This window comes from Trachemys scripta, chromosome 6 (genome assembly GCF_013100865.1).
Source record: "Trachemys scripta elegans isolate TJP31775 chromosome 6, CAS_Tse_1.0, whole genome shotgun sequence".
NCBI lineage: Eukaryota > Metazoa > Chordata > Testudines > Emydidae > Trachemys > Trachemys scripta.
Window position 1 is genome coordinate 43,335,070 of NC_048303.1, and position 15,806 is coordinate 43,350,875.

Genomic DNA, 15,806 nt, shown 5'->3' on the forward strand with positions numbered 1-15,806 from the left:
TATGTTGGTATAACATCAGTGAGGAGTGTATAACCCACACTCCTGGACAACCAACCAAATTCCTGATGTAGACAGCCCTCAGGAAGGCTTCTCCCATTGACATAGCTACTGCCTCTCAGGGACACAGATGGGAAAAGCTCTCCCATTGGCATAGGTAGTGTCTTCATTAAGCGCTGAGCAGCGCAGCTGCTGCACCACTATGTGTGTGTAGACAAACCCATAGAAATATCAGGATTTAGAATACAGCTCTTGGACACATACATTAAAACAATACTTTCCACATTTATGTAGCACTTTTCATCTTATGGAGTAGTGCCACAGGATCTTTAATCTCCAAGCAGGAGGAAGACCAAACCTGTTTACATGCCAGGGCCCTACCCCACAGTAGATACTTAATCTATAACAGAAGGAGCAAGGGCTGACTAAGCCCTACCAGGATTTTAATGTTGTTTCAGGAAGACTAGGTACAGCAAACCTAATATTTCAAAGACGAACTATCCCTTTATAGGCCTTTATACAACTTCCATACTTTTGTGGTACAGAACCACAAGAGTTAGAAAACTTGTTTCCAAACACATACAAGGATAATACATTCAAAAGAGAAAATTCACTTTTTAGGGTTGTACTTCAGTGTAACAAATGACATAGGCCCTGTCTACACTGGCAAGTTTCTGCATAGTAAAGCAGCTTTACATGTTGTAACTCCTAAGGTGTACACACTACCAAGCCACTTACTGTGCAGAAACTGCACAGTTGCAGCGCTGTAAAAAAAATAAAAAAACCCACACACCCCAACAAGAGGCATACAGCTTTCTGCGCTGGGAGTACAGTGCCGCAGTGCCAGTGGAGACATCTGGGTCGATTACAGCACTGCGATTGACCTCCGGGAGGTGTCCCACAATGCCTGTTCTTGCCCCTCTGGTCATCGGTTTGAACTCCACTGCCCTGATCAACCAATCATCATCCCTACCCCATAAATTCCTTTGGAATTTTGAAAGCCCCCTTCCTGTTTTCTCAGTGATGCGTGCAGTGGTCTCAGTGCATCTTTCCAGGTGGCCATGCCTGCTCCACACACCAGGCAATCCCCTGCTTGGAACAATGCCGACCTGCTGGACCTCATCAGCATTTGGGACCTCATCAGTCCAGTCCCAGCTGTGCTCCAGCCATAGGAATTATGATACCTAAGGACAGATTTCACGATGCATGACAGAAAGGGGCCATGACCGGGACACATTGGAGTGTCGTGTCAAAGCGAAGGAGCTGCGGAATGCATACCACAAGGCAGGGGAGGCAAACCACTGCTCCGGTGCTTCGCCCACGAGATCTTCTACAAAGAGCTGGACACGATACTCGGTGATGACCCCACCTCCACTGTGAAAGCCACTGTGGATACTTCGGTGGCTTGCGTGCCAGTCGAGTGTGGATCAAGCCAGGAGGAGAAAATCTTGGACGAGGATGTGGAGGGAGAGAGGGACCCAGAAGCAGAGGATGATTCAGAGGTCAGAGATGCATGCAGCCAGGAGCTCTTTTCTACCCTGGAGGAGGCTAGCCATCACAGCAGTCGGATTTTGGCGAAGCACAAACAGGAGAAGGCAGCCCCTGGTAAGTGGATTTGATTTGGGGAATTGCTGAAGCAAGTTGTTGGGGGCAGGAGGGTTGCAGAAAGCAGGCTTGTTTCTCTGTGATGTGCATACCACCACATGCCTAGTCTGAGCAGCGGAACAGGGAAACTCTCATGGAGATACTGGGCAATCCACTGCCACAAGTTCTTCGGCAGAGCTGCTTTGTTTCTTGCCCCATTAACAGTAACTTTTCCACGCCACTCTGCCGTCACAAGGGTGGGGGAAAGGGGACACCATTGCTGCAGACAGGCAAGCCGCCTAAGGGCCAGGGCGGAAGCCGCAGGCTTGGAGAAGACCCTCCCTTGATTCTCTTCTCACCCTCAGCAGTGAGATATATTCCATAATGAACACAGCCTATAGAAAATGTGGGGACAGGAATGATTATAAGGTCCCACCTCCCCTACAGTGCTGGCTCTCCCCAAGAGCCATGTGCCCAATGTACAGTACAGTCCTGGAACACTGATTAACCCTGCAGTTACTCACCATTTTGGGGGTCTTGTGGCTCACGTGTGTTTGCCTTGGGTCAGCCAGACAGTGACAGGTATGTGAATACTGGCTGTGTTTTAAATCACTGAATTAGTGTTCTTTGTTTTGCAAATACTGCTTCTGTAAAATGTTGCGGTTTGGCTTCACAGATATGACCTTGAGAAGCTGGGCTCCCCCTTTGTTATCGGCGGCTGAACGACTGCGCAGAATTAGAAAGTGGCTACGAAGAACTAAGGAGGACTTTCTGCGTGATGTTACGATGCACTCTGCCACCGAGAAACAGGAATTGAAGGACTGGTGGGACAGCAAGAAGAGGGACCAAAAGGAAAAAGCGGCATGCCAGAATGAAGCCACAGAGCACCTCTTAAAACATTATGGAGCGCCAAGCAGACACACTCCAGGTGCTACTAGCACTGCAAACCAAGCAGTTCCGCACCCGCCCTCCCCTGCAGCCACTGTTGCAAAACTCTTTCCCATTGGCCCCCAGACACCAGCACACTCTTATCAACCTCTGGGCTCTAGTCTGTACCCGCAGCATTCCACTGCTCTGCCGTCACAGTCCAGCACTGTGGACTCCCAGTACCCACTGCACTCAACACCCATCCCTCTGCAATTTGACCTTTCTGAAGTATAGTACTGGCTGCACTGTATTACAAAGGAGAAGGTTGGATATGATCCCTGGATATACACAGATCTTTAACTGTCCCAGGACCCCACCTCCTCCTGGGATCCTCCCTTTTCCCCATTCCCCTCAGTGCTGAAGTCTTTTTTGTTGGACTCTCTCCTCCTGTTTTTTTAATAAAAAAAAATTGTGTTGGTTTGAAAGCAAACAGAGCCCTGCAAAGCAACAGACAATTATCTTAAACCTTCATATTGCATCCTCTGAGCCAATCACAATCACCTCCTAGCATTACAAGCATTGCACTCCCGAGCATAGCAACAAATATTAGTGGCTTTCAGCCTCAAATTGCTGCTCAAGGCATCCCTGATCCTTGTGGCCCCACGCTGCGCCCCTAATAGCCCCTGATCTCTGGCTGTTCAAATTCAGCCTCCAGGCGCTGAGCCTCCAGGCACTGAGCCTCAGCAGTCCAACCCTGAGTGAAGTTCTCACCATTCCCTTCACAAATATTATGGCTATAAGCATAGGAATATTGTCATCGGCCATCAGCTTCCCATATAGGCAGCGCCAACGGGCCTTTAAACGGCAAAAAGCAAACTCGATAATTCCGCACTTTCTCAGCCTGTTGAACTGCTCCTTGCTGCTGTCAAGGTGCCCCATGTATGGCTTCATAAGCCACAGCATTAAGGGGTAGGTGGGGTCTCCCAAGATCACAATGATCTTCTGGTCCGGGAAGAAAGTCCATGCTTGCAGCTTCCTGAAGAGGCCAGTGTTCCAAAGTATGTGTGTGTCATGCATCTTTCTGGACCAGCTTCTGTTAATGTCTGTGAAACACCCACAAGAACCTGGAGAACCATTAAGAAATACCCCTTCAAATTAACGTACTCAGGGGCTAGGTGGTCTGGTGCCAGAATTAGAATGCTTGTGCCATCTATCACCCCTCCGCAGTTAGGGAAGCTCATTTGTGCAAGGCCATCCACAATGTCCTGCAAGTTGCCCAGTGTCATGGTCTTTCCGAGCAGGATGCGATTAATGGCCCTGCACACTTCCATCAACACCAGTTCAATGGTTGACTTTCCTACTTCGAACTGGTTAGTGAACAACTGGTAGCAGTCTGGAGTAGCCAGCTTTCACAGTGCAATTGCCACATGCTTCTTCAACAGAAGTGCAGCTCTCATTCTTGTGTCCTTGCATCACAGGCTGGGGCGAGTTCATCACACAGTCCCATGAATGTGGCTTTCCTCATCTGAAAGTTCCGCAGCCACTGCTCATCATCCCAGATGTGCATGATGACGTGATCCCACCACTCAGTGCTTGTTTTCCGAGCCCAAAAGTGGCATTCTGCTGTGATCAGCATCTCTGTCAATGCCACAAACAATCTCGTGTCGTAGCTACTATGTGTGGCGAGATCAATGTCACACTCCTCTTGCCTTTTTAGTTTAAGGAATAACTCCACTGGTACTTGTAAGGTGTTAGTCAGAACGAGCAGCGTACTGATCAACAGTTTGGGATCCATTCCTGCAGACTGAAGAGACAGAGTGCACAGTATACAAACCGTTGAAAGATGGTGCCAAATAAGGACAGAAGTACAGGGATTGCTGGGATGCGAACCAAAGCATCATAGGGCATTGGGACAGGACCCAGGATGCCCCATGACCCCCTACAAGTCTTAGCGGCAAAAGAGAAAGAGGTGCACTCCGGGTAGCTATCCCACAGAGCCTCACTCCGAATACCACTGCAAGCGTGGCAAGTGTGAACACGCAATTGCGCAGGCAGCTGACAGTGTGAACACACAACAGTGGTTTCCCTTCAGCGGCACTGTAACTGTGCCAGCGTAGACATACCCACAGAAAACTAATCATGCGCTGCAAAGCACCGACCACATATTTGAGAATTCCACTTGCTTATAATTCAAATGAAACATGACCCCTCAAAATCTGCCGACCACTCAAGACTGAATAATTGTTTTAATCCCTTGCAAACAAATTTAAGAGCACTACAATAAATCCAGCATATCAGAGCCAATTTAAGTCATCAAATGCATAACTCAAATACTGGGATGCACTGTAGTTATTTATATTGCATACACCACTGTGATATCTAGAAAAAATCCAGTATGTGTGGCACAGAACAGGAAATGCACACGGATTTGCATAACTCATTTGTACAGCAAAAATGAGTACTGCATAACTGAAGTAATATTTCCAGTGCAACATCAGCACTTCCTGTTTCAATCACATTCCAAGTAGCTTTTAGATATGCTCTAACTATTCAGTCTTCCGTGCACACAAGATTTCAGGGAAACAAGCCCATTTTGTACAGAATAAAATCCAGGTAAGAGCTCCTACAACTAAACACAGATTGTGTGTACTTGATTAAACAAAGCATTTAACTTTTCAAGTCCTTGTTCAACAGTTAATGATTAACAATGTACTAAAGACTGGTTGAGATAAACATTGTATTTGGTTGCCAAATTGCACCCATCAATAAAAATGGCCTAGCAGAAAAGTGTTTGCACAATCCCACAATAATCACAAGCGCTAGGCAAAGTGTACACCCATAAAGTATACATATGTAGGATACAGTTAACAGAATATTTTTGAAGGTGTGTATTTACCCATCTGTTTTCACATAGTAGACCCTTTAAAATTTTTTACAAAGAATTTATTTTACTAGTTGCACTTGAGAAACAACTGTTTGTTCCCCAACATCCACCACAAGAACTATATGCAGACAAGATTATAGGTTCTGAAATTAAAACTGAGAAATGGCAGATATTTCTGCAAGGTGCAAAAAGTTAAGCCAGTGGCTTTTAGCAGAAGTAAGAACTTCATGATTTCTCTATAATTACATAAAATAACAGGTTACAGTATTTTAAAAATCTTACAACCCACAATTGCAGTGGGAACTTGTTAGTAGCAATCTCTTTTATAAAACCTGGATATCATTCTTTTCTGTAAATATGTTCTGTCAAGAACAAGATTTCGGAAGGTTTTTCAAAGACAAACAGCTGCATAATTTACCAGGTTGGCTGTCTTCATCACGACTTCATTTAATATGAAAGAAAGTTCAGCACATCCAAAATTATAGCCCTCCATTCACAATTTTGTCACCAGTAAATCAGCATTTTTACTGTAAAAATCATTTTTTTTTTAAAGGGAGTTTAAATCTTAGGAGTTGGTCCTGTGTAAATTTGGTGAACTGAAAGTTCACTGCCATTCTTCACTACAGATTGCATCTGTTTGAGATTTAGAAAAAAGTTAAATGGCAGAAATATTTATACTGAAAACAGTTACTGTACATGCAGTTGCCATGAGGCTGTTATAGTGTAGTTTATGGACTATACTTCACACTGATAGAAACTGTGACGGGTTGGATCACAGAAACCCCCTTGGGAGCTGCCACCCGATGTGCAAAGACTACCCCTGCTTCTGTTTTCCCTGCCAGCTCAGGACCCCAGCACCCTGTCTTGCTGAGCCAGACACTCCCGTCTGGCTCCAGACACAGACCCAGGGTCTGAATCACTTGTCCCAAAGCTGCAAGTTTACCTGAAAACAGCTCACAGTAGCGCGCTTGTTTTTAGCACTCAGATGCCCAACTCCCAATGGGGTCTAAACCCAGATAAATCCGTTTTACCCTGTATAAAGCTTATGCAGGGCAAACTCATAAATTGTTCGCCCTCTATAACACTGATAGAGAGATATGCACAGTTGTTTGCTCCCCCAGGTATTAATACATACTCTGAGTGAATTACTAAATAAAAAGTGATTTTATTAAATACAGACAGTAGGATTTAAGTGGTTCAAAGTAGTAACAGACAGAACAAAGTAAGTCACCAAGCAAAATAAAATAAAATGCGCAAATCTATGCCTAATCAAACTAAATACAGATAATCTCACCCTCAGAGATGTTTCAGTAAGTTTTTCTCAGACTGGACACCTTCCAGGCCTGGGCACAATTCTTTCCCCTGGTACAGCTCTTGTTGCAGCTCAGGTGGTAGCTAGGGGATTCTTCATGATGGCTTCTCTCCCTCTCTGTTCTCTTCCCCCCTTTATATATCTTTTGCATAAGGCGGGAACTCTTTGTCTCTCTGGGTTTCCAACCCCCCTCACTGGAAAAGCACTAGGTTAAAGATGGATTCCAGTTCAGGTGACATGATTACATGTCACTGCAAGACTTCATTACTCACTTGCCAGCACACACATATACAGGAAGACTCACAGGTAAATACAGCCATCTGCAGACAATGGGAGTCATCAAGATTCCAAACCATCATTAATGGTCCACACTTTACACAATTACAATAGGCCCTCAGAGTTACATTTTATATTTCTAGTTTTAGATACAAGAGTGGTACATTTATACAAATCAGATGATCACACTCAGTAGATTATAAGCTTTGTAATGATACCTTACAAGAGACCTTTTGCATGAGGCATATCCCAGTTACTTACATTCACTTATTACCGTATTTTCTCTAAAACTATCTCAGTTACATTATATTGACTTATCAAGTTTTTATAAAACCATATAGACTGCACAACGTCACAGAAACATCTTAACATATCTACTCAAATTAGTTTATGGATTAGAAGTTTCATGATTGTCTTATGGAAGCCAATGAAATGGCAACTGAAGTCTTTCCTATTTCTTTTTAAACTGCTGGTAGCATGCAGAGTTGAAGTCATCGATCAGAGGGTATTTTACACCCACCAACCCTCCCTCCCTATCCACCTGGCCAAAACATCTTGTGGAGTCAAAACTTCCAACTACAGCTCCTTTGCCTTCAGTTGTACAAATGTATTTCCTTGCTTGGCATTAGAAAAATATTCCCTTTGGAGTGCATTTTTCCTTCTGCTTTGTTTAATTCTTTCCACTGTGACATCAAAAATTAAAATATCAGATAATTATCTAGAAAAGGTTATCTTATATCAATGCAGATCAAGTTATTGGCATTGCAGCATGAATTGTAAAATAAAACTAGTTATTTAGCAAGTTAAGGACATAACTTATTCTCTCAAAGCAACCTGAGATTTCATGATACTAGCAAGAAATTCATTAGCACTTAAATGTTCAAGGGCAGGATTCCCCTCACAATACCTGTCAGGCTACAATAGACTACCTGTATTTTACATGCCTTTCTTTTAGCTGTGGAACTGCCTTGCTAACAATATGCAGGAAGAGAACCATCTATTCTAAACTGCATATGAACATGGGCAGTGAGTTTTGTAGGCGGGGGAGGCTGAGCCTTCCCAAACAGCCTGGTGTGGCCCTACCCACACTCCACCCCCAGACTCCTCCTGCCTGCTTCCAGTTCCCTTCCTGCTCTTCCATGGTCCAGAGGCTGGGGCTGGCAGGCTGGGGCCAGTGCTCGCAAGACCTGGGAGTGCTCTGGGGCCAGGGCGAGAGGGGCCGCGAGCAGTTGCAGTGGGGATGCTCTGGCACCGGCAGGGGAGAGGGAGAAGTGGGGCCTCGGAGAAGAGGAGGAAGGGCCAGGGGCTAGCCTCCCCCCAACAGCTCATTCACCTGCCACCCATGCATATGAGACAAGAGAACTATCATCTCCATTAAAACTGAGCTTGTTGAAAACAGCAAACTTGCCTCCTGAACTCACAGGCTGGAGTACAGCAAAATGTAAGATTACAACAACCTCTGTCAAAAACCTGAAGTCAGAAGTCTAAGGTTATGTCTATACAGGACCGGTGCAAGGAAGTTTTGCGCCCTAGGCGAAACTTCCACCTTGCGCCTCTCCCCTGCCCAGCCCTGCGCCAGCTCCCCACCCACCCCCCCCCCCCTGAGGCGCCCCCCCCCCCCCCGCCCCCCCCCCCCGGGAGCCGTGCGGCAGCTCCCCACCCCAACTCACCTCTGCTCTGCCTCCTCCCCAAGCACGCCGCCGCTTTAATTCTCCTCCCCTCCCAGGCTTGCAGCGCCAAACAGCTGATTGGCGCCGCGAGGCGGGAGAAGTGGAGCGGCGACCATGCACTTCAGGAGGGGGCGTAGCAGAAATGAGCTGGGGTGGGGAGCTGCCGCACAGCTCCCCGGGCCGGGGGGTGGGGCTCCCCACCCCAGCTCGCCTCTGCTACACCCCCTCCCCAAGCACACCGCCCCCACTGGTAATGACAATAATTGCATGGAGCAGCCGCTGCGCTAGGAGAGGGAGTCTGAGCCGCACGTGTCAGTGCGCCGCCGGCAGCCCAGCCCAGGAACGCTGAAGAAAAAAAAAATTGGGGGCACCACTTTTTGGCACCCCCAAATCTTGGCACCCTAGGCAACCGCCTAGTTTGCCTTAATGGTAGCACTGGCCCTGTGTTTATACTAGAGACCTTACAGTGGCACAGCTGTACCGATACAGCTGCACTACTGTAAGATCTCCTGTGTAGCTGCTCTACGCAGACAGGAGAGAGCTCTAGCAGCATAATTAAACCATCCCCCAACAAGCGGAGATAGCTATACCAACAGGAGAGCATCTCCCACTGACAAAGTGCTGTCCACACCAGAGCGCTTCCATCAGTGTGATTTACGGGGGGGAGGGAGGGAAGCTTTTTTCACACCCCTGAGTGACATAAGTTTTACCAGCAAAAGCGCTAATGCAGACATAGCCTTAGTTAGGCCAAGTGCTTAAAGCACCAAAAGGTCACTAGCAGAAAGAAAAGTCTTGGCGATTTGCTTGCCTAATAAATTATATAAGTTAACTCTAGCCTCTGTTGCAGTCTTAACTGCAGGTGCAGGCCCACCGATACGGGGGACAGCCCTGAGGCCTGGAATTACTGTAAGCAGGCATGTGCAGATGTGTGACTCTGATTTGTTTTTACTGTAGTCAACTGTGCTTGGCAAAGACCCATCAGCATTGTGTGTGTGTGTGTGTGTGTATATATATATATATATATATGTATGTATTTTTATTTATATATAAGCAGCCCATGAGTTACAATGGAGGCATCTACAGTTCTAAGGCCAGACCATGTTTTCTGATTAGTGAGATCTTTTAAAAGTTGTTCTTCCCCTTGCTCCCCCAGACAAATCAGCTCTAAAACTGAAAATTTTGGTTCTCTGCTTTTTGATGCAATAGCTATAGCTAAAACATGCAACTCAGACATACGCCAATATAGGTATAGGTTACAAATAAGTATGCTTTTGAAAGGTGCAATCTTAGTTAACATTAATGATATATGAAAATATCAGTAAAATTTTAGTAATTTAACAGATATTTAATAAATAGCATCATTTTCAAATGTGCTGAGCATCCGTAACTCCTGTTGACTTCAAAGGGCTTGCTCTGTTTGTCTGCCATACCTACTTCCTCTAGCCATCTAAAACGGGGTGGGCAAACTACGGCCCATGGGCCAGATCTGGCCCCTGATGGCTTTGGATCCGGCCCCTCAGGGCTATGGGGGATGATTGCCCACCGTGGCGCCATGGGCCCCACGCCGCTCTCAGAAGCGGCTGGCACCACTTCCCTGTGGCCCCTGGGCAAGGGGGCAGTGGGCTCCATGTGTTGCCCTTTCCTCCAGGCACCACTCCCTGCAGCTCCCATTGGCCGGGAATGCAGAACCACAGCCAATGGGGGCTTCGGGGGAGGTACCCACAGGCGAGGGCAGTGTGTGGAGCCCTCTGCCCTCCCTCCCCCAGGGGCCGCAGCACTTTCTGGAGCTGCGCGGGGCTGGGGCCAGGGCAGGCATGCAGGGAGCCTGCCCTGGCCCCGTGCACGCCGCTGCCATCCCAGAGTCACTTTAGGTAAGTGGCACCGGGCCAGAACCTGAACCCTGCCTGCACCCCACCCCGAACTCCCTGCCCTGAGCCCCCTGCCGCACCCCACACCCCTCCTGCACCCTTGCCCTGAGCCCCCTCCTGCACTCCACACCCCTCCTCTGCCCCAATCCCTTGCCCTGAGCTCCTTCCTGCACACCCCACACTCCCTGCCCTGCATACAATTTCCCAACCCAGATGTGGCCCTCGACCCAAAAAGTTTGCCAACCCCTGGATCTAAAAGCTAGTCTACCATGGCTATCAGTCTGGTACCTTTCACCATCAGGAAGCATAGCAATGAACCACCACTTGCTCCCCATCAGAGTAAATATATCCATTGCCCAGTATAGGGTGCTTAGCTGTCCCAGGAAAGTAATTTACAGAAGAAAGTAGGACTAGTTTAATTTCTTATCTATATCCAAGGTACTTATATGCCCCCTCCCCCATCACCACAGTAACTGAGCACCCCACAATTTTTAAAATATTTATCCTCACACCCCTCCAAGGTACTCATTCCCATTTTACAGATGGGAAACTGAGGCAAAGGATAAGCAACTTGTCCAAGGTCAAATAGGAAGCCTGTGGCAGAGTAGAGACTTCAACCTACATCCCCAAGTACTAGGCTTACCCGCTACCACTGGACCATCCCTCTTCATGTGTGTTTGGTAATCACTCCAAAACACATCATCAGTATCCGCAGCAGTGAAAAGGGCTTAAAATATTTACCACACACCTATTAACTAGGGGCTAATGCAAGAGAGAGATGGAGCTCTCAAAAATGATCCAATGACAGCTCCCAGGTAGAAATCATGATGGCTTAGCTGGCTCAGCTCTCAGTAGGACACTGCCAAATAACATCTTTGGCAGGATGTCATCACCCCACCCCCATCTTTTATATTAGCCTGTGGCTAGAGGTCTTTTGACGTCTGTGTCTGATAACTTCATAAGGACATGAAAAACTCAAGACGTTGCAGACCACAGAACAAATCAGAACTGCCATGCTAAAATCTGGAAAGCTGTATCAGACCATAAAGATTGATTAGTGTTTTGAGTTGTGCAAATTTTCACATTAGCATGTATTTGTCTGAAATATTACGAGAGAGATTTCTGAAAGTATGCAAAAAAAAGTAGTAATATCTGACTCAGAGGGCAGGGGAGAGAGTAGAGCAGAATACAAAATATGAATACAGAAGAGTGATGTTATATTATGCCAAAGGTTTTTTTTTTTTGTTTGTTTTTTAAATGGTTGTCGAACGTTAGCCTCCCAAATCCTTATTTAGGCAGTAAATAAGTGATCTGATTTCCAAAAGTGCTGAAACACCAGCAGTTCCCTTTGAAACAAAGATCAGAACCATTATGTACATTAAAGTATGCAATTGGGAGCCTAAGTTTAATGCAACCTTAAAAAAAAAATATACATCTTTGCAGGCTACATTACACTCTTCCTGTGGCCAACACTAGCTGTTTGAAACTTTTTGATTTGAAGGCAACTGTATTAAAAAGCATTCAAAACATGTAATAGTTTATTATAAAATAATACCCATACAGAATTGTAATTCTTCCAGTTTATGGTTAATGCTGCAGTGCTATATTTGTAAAACCCACATTTTAATATTAAACTGATAAATACAGACAAATGAAAATCTATCCTATAGCATTATTTTCTTTTGTTAATTATTAACACTAACCATCCAGCTCTTAAAGAGCAGAAAATAAGTAAGCCAAACTGAGCCAATTCTATATGTGGCAACTGAAACAAAACAAAATTCCTAGAACATTCAGAAGTTTGAAGTCTTTTGTTTTTGCAGATGTTATTTAATGCTGGAAAGGGGATAGCACTAGTGCTACCATTTCATATGGCTAAATTGGACTATGAAACTAACCTTAAGTGGTTCTTATATTATCACTCTTCAATGCAGAGGAGTCAAGTATCAGGGGGTAGCTGTGTTAGTCTGTATCTACAAAAACAACAAGGAGTATGGTGGCACCTTAAAGACTAACAGATTTATTTGGGCTTAAGCTTTCATGAGTAAAAACCTCACTTCTTCGGATGCATAGAGTGAAAGTTACAGATGCAGGCATTATATACTGACACATGGAGAGCAGGGAGTTACTTCGCAAGTGGAGAACCAGTGTTGACAGGGCCAATTCAATCAGGGTGGATGTAGTCCACTCCCAATAATATATGAGGAGGTGTCAATTCCAGGAGAGGAAAAGCTGCTTCTATAATGAGCCAGCCACTCCCAGTCCCTATTCAAGCCCAGATTAATGGTGTTGAATTTGCAAATAAATTTTAGTTCTGCTGTTTCTCTTTGAAGTCTGTTTTTGAAGTTTTTTTGTTCAATGATAGTGACTTTTAAATCTGTAATAGAATGACCAGGGAGATTGAAGTGTTCACTTACTGGCTTATGTATGTTACCATTCCTGATGTCCGATTTGTGTCCATTTATTCTTTTGCGGAGGGACTGTCCGGTTTGGCCAATGTACACGGCAGAGGGGCATTGCTGGCACATGATGGCATATATGACATTAGTGGATGTGCAATGCAGAGGAGAAATTTCTCAGATTGTTAGTCAAGAAAGATGTATAAAACCAGGGTAATTCTAGCACTCATCTTTGAGTAATATCAGCACATCAATACAAGCAGCATAATAGTACTTTCAAGTATAGGGCCAATGATAACAAAACTTCAGAGAAGTCTATGTAATTATTTTACCTACCATTGCTAGAACACCTAAGATTACTGAAACAAAGGTGAGAAAACATGTATATGAAATTGTTCAGTTTGTTTACTTTGTGCATAGTCAGTTCTCCCCATCCTCTTCACACACCTGTTGGGGTGTGAAGAACTTCCTCCTTTAGCCCCCCTCCCCCGAGGGAAAAAAAAAAAAAAAAAAGGTACAGGAAAATGTGGTGTAAACCCAGGAGAGTTGGCAGGATAATGCAGAGACAGTATCAAAACAGGTTTTAACATTGTTCTTTTAACTGACTAGATTTCATGTCCCTTTCATTAGTTCCCCACTCACTCTATGGCCCTTCCACATCACTTTTCCACCACTGCCAATACCGCGCCTCACGCACATGTGACCACCGCCCTAGCAGCAGGTCTAAGCGCCTACAGATTTGCGCTTTTTACTCGTCGTTAACTCTCGCCCTGCTGTTTCCTCCCTCGGCCGCTCTGGGTTACTGTCAGTTTGAAAGGTGCTCTACTCTTCCCCCTTGCGAGCCACTTCCTGGCTCACTCTAAGGAAGGACTCTGAACCCCTGCCCGGGGCCACGTGCTTCACTGTGTAATCCCACCAGTCACTCATTGTCAGAGCTCCTGCCAGCGCCTGGCTGCTCGGGCACACCACCGAAACCAGAGCGCACTAGGGCATGGCGCTGGGCTGCGCTCGCTGCCTGGCTGGGGCCGGGCTAGAGGCGGACACCTGTGCAATCCGCCAGGGATTCCCTGACCCACAAGGCGGACTAAACCCCCTGCTGCAGCCGGGGGAGGGGGCCGCGCTATTTCCGACACGCAGGTAACTCGCCTCCCCCAGCAGGTGCGTATCTCGGCGGCAGCCTAGCAGCGAGCCCAGCCCTGCCCCGTCTGCACGCAGGGAGCTGCGTTTTCCCCGCACACGTGTCTGTCTCTGGGGCACTGCAGGGCGCAGGGGGCCGCCACTCACCTGACTCCCAGCGCTGGGCTTGGAGCTGCTACCTCAGCCCCGGGGAGGCTATTAAACCCCAGCCTCCACATTCCAGCCACAGCCCTCACCCCGCACACCAGGGTCACCGCAGCCCCCCGCGTAACCCAGCGGCCGCAGCCGGGAGCTGCGTGCAGGCACTTACAGCCATAGCGGGGTCTCTGCAGCTCCTCATGGTACATCCTGGAGGCTGCTCCCACACACACTGGGGGAGCCTACAGGGGCGCTTCTGCCGCGCTGTCCCGGGGCGCGCGGTGCTGGCACGCAACCCGCCGCTCCGCGCCCACGGCCTGGGGGTGGGGGGTGAGAGGGGAAGCTGCTGCCCCACTGCGGCCCTGCCCCCTCCTGCAGCTGGAGCCTGCCTGGCCCCGCACCCCCGCAAACTCAGGCTGGGCTTGTGTCTAGTCCCGCCACAGCCTCCCAAACTTCGGGCGCGCAGGCTACTCGGTGCAACTTCAGCCCTTCCTGGTGCCTGGCCGCCGCTGTCTTATCCGCTCCCTCCCCCTCTCTGATTTGCTCTCTCTCTCTGCGGAGGGGGCCGGCCCTTCACCTGGGTGCACCCTCCCTCCTGCCCAGGCTGCTCTGTGCGCTTACTCAGCGCCCTCCTCCCCCACTCCCACCCCGTTTCCTTTCTCTCCTGCCAGCCCCGTTATTCACCCGAGGGGAAGAGCCGCCGGGCAGCGACCCCTACCGCCCGCAGCCGGCCAGCGCACCCCTGCTCCAACCCTCTGGTCCCCCCCTCCCGGCCCTCCAGTCCGCCCACAATCACTTCAGCCGCCGAGTCCTGAGGGAGGCGGCAGGAACCAGCCATCCCCAGCTGCAGCAGAGCAGCAGCCCGCGCACACTGAAACCAGCCCCTTAGTGATCTGTCAGCCTGCTGGTGACAAACCTGTGGCTTGTGCGGTTTCCAGCACCGAGGAAAAGCGCTAGAAAGGAAACAGAAGAGCAAGGGAACGTGCAGCCTATTTCTGTCCCAGCTTGTTGCTCGGGTACAAATAGGCAAACACCCTGCTTCTCCGTTTGGGGCCCTTCCCCCCAAAGCCATTTCTTACACGTGAGTGCTTCTTACTAGAAAGAAGCACAAAATAAAGAGCTGACGTTGCAGCCCCAGAAAGGCGGGGCAAACCAGCGGCATAAATAACCGTCTGTTATAAATATTAAACACCAGGCTTCTCTAGTGATATTTTTAAAAAAAACCCTCAACTGAAACAATCATTACTGAGTTGTCATCTTATGTGTAAATAACCATATTTAAACATGTTAGTGGACTACTCCTGTTATAATACTATTTATCCTTGGCTGCATGGACAAAAAAATACCCACAACACGGTAAAACATAGTAGAGAACCATGTTTTAACCATGGCAGAAATGTAGGCTAAAGCATGGCTCTCTGAAATGTTTATAACATTTTCCATCCACATAAGTAATATATAATAAACCATATTATAATGTGTTTTGCCCCATGGATGGGCCTGGTTCTCATTTATACTCAACACTGCTCTGACAGTGCACGGGAATCTTAAGGTGGATGGAAATTACAATCAGTCCTGGATGTCTCTGGAGAATACTGGTACTAACAACAGGGTTCTTGCAGGAATATATTTCATCTCACCAAGGTAACTCGGGTGAGTTGAACTGTCCTTTAT

General features: G+C 47.3%; 1 protein-coding gene across 2 annotated transcripts in view; it reads right to left on the bottom strand.

Annotated features, from left to right (window-relative positions):
• Positions 1-14,739, bottom strand: part of IQGAP2 (IQ motif containing GTPase activating protein 2) — a 238,682-nt gene extending 223,943 nt beyond the window's left edge. Inside the window, exon 1 of one of the 2 annotated variants that reach the window (XM_034774640.1) lies at positions 14,305-14,739. In XM_034774640.1, the coding sequence (XP_034630531.1) occupies positions 14,305-14,341 (37 nt within the window). In that variant the 5' untranslated portion in view covers positions 14,342-14,739. The remainder of the gene's footprint in view (positions 1-14,304) is intronic. The other variant, XM_034774641.1, reaches the window with a different exon arrangement.
• Positions 14,740-15,806: the final 1,067 nt, after the last annotated feature.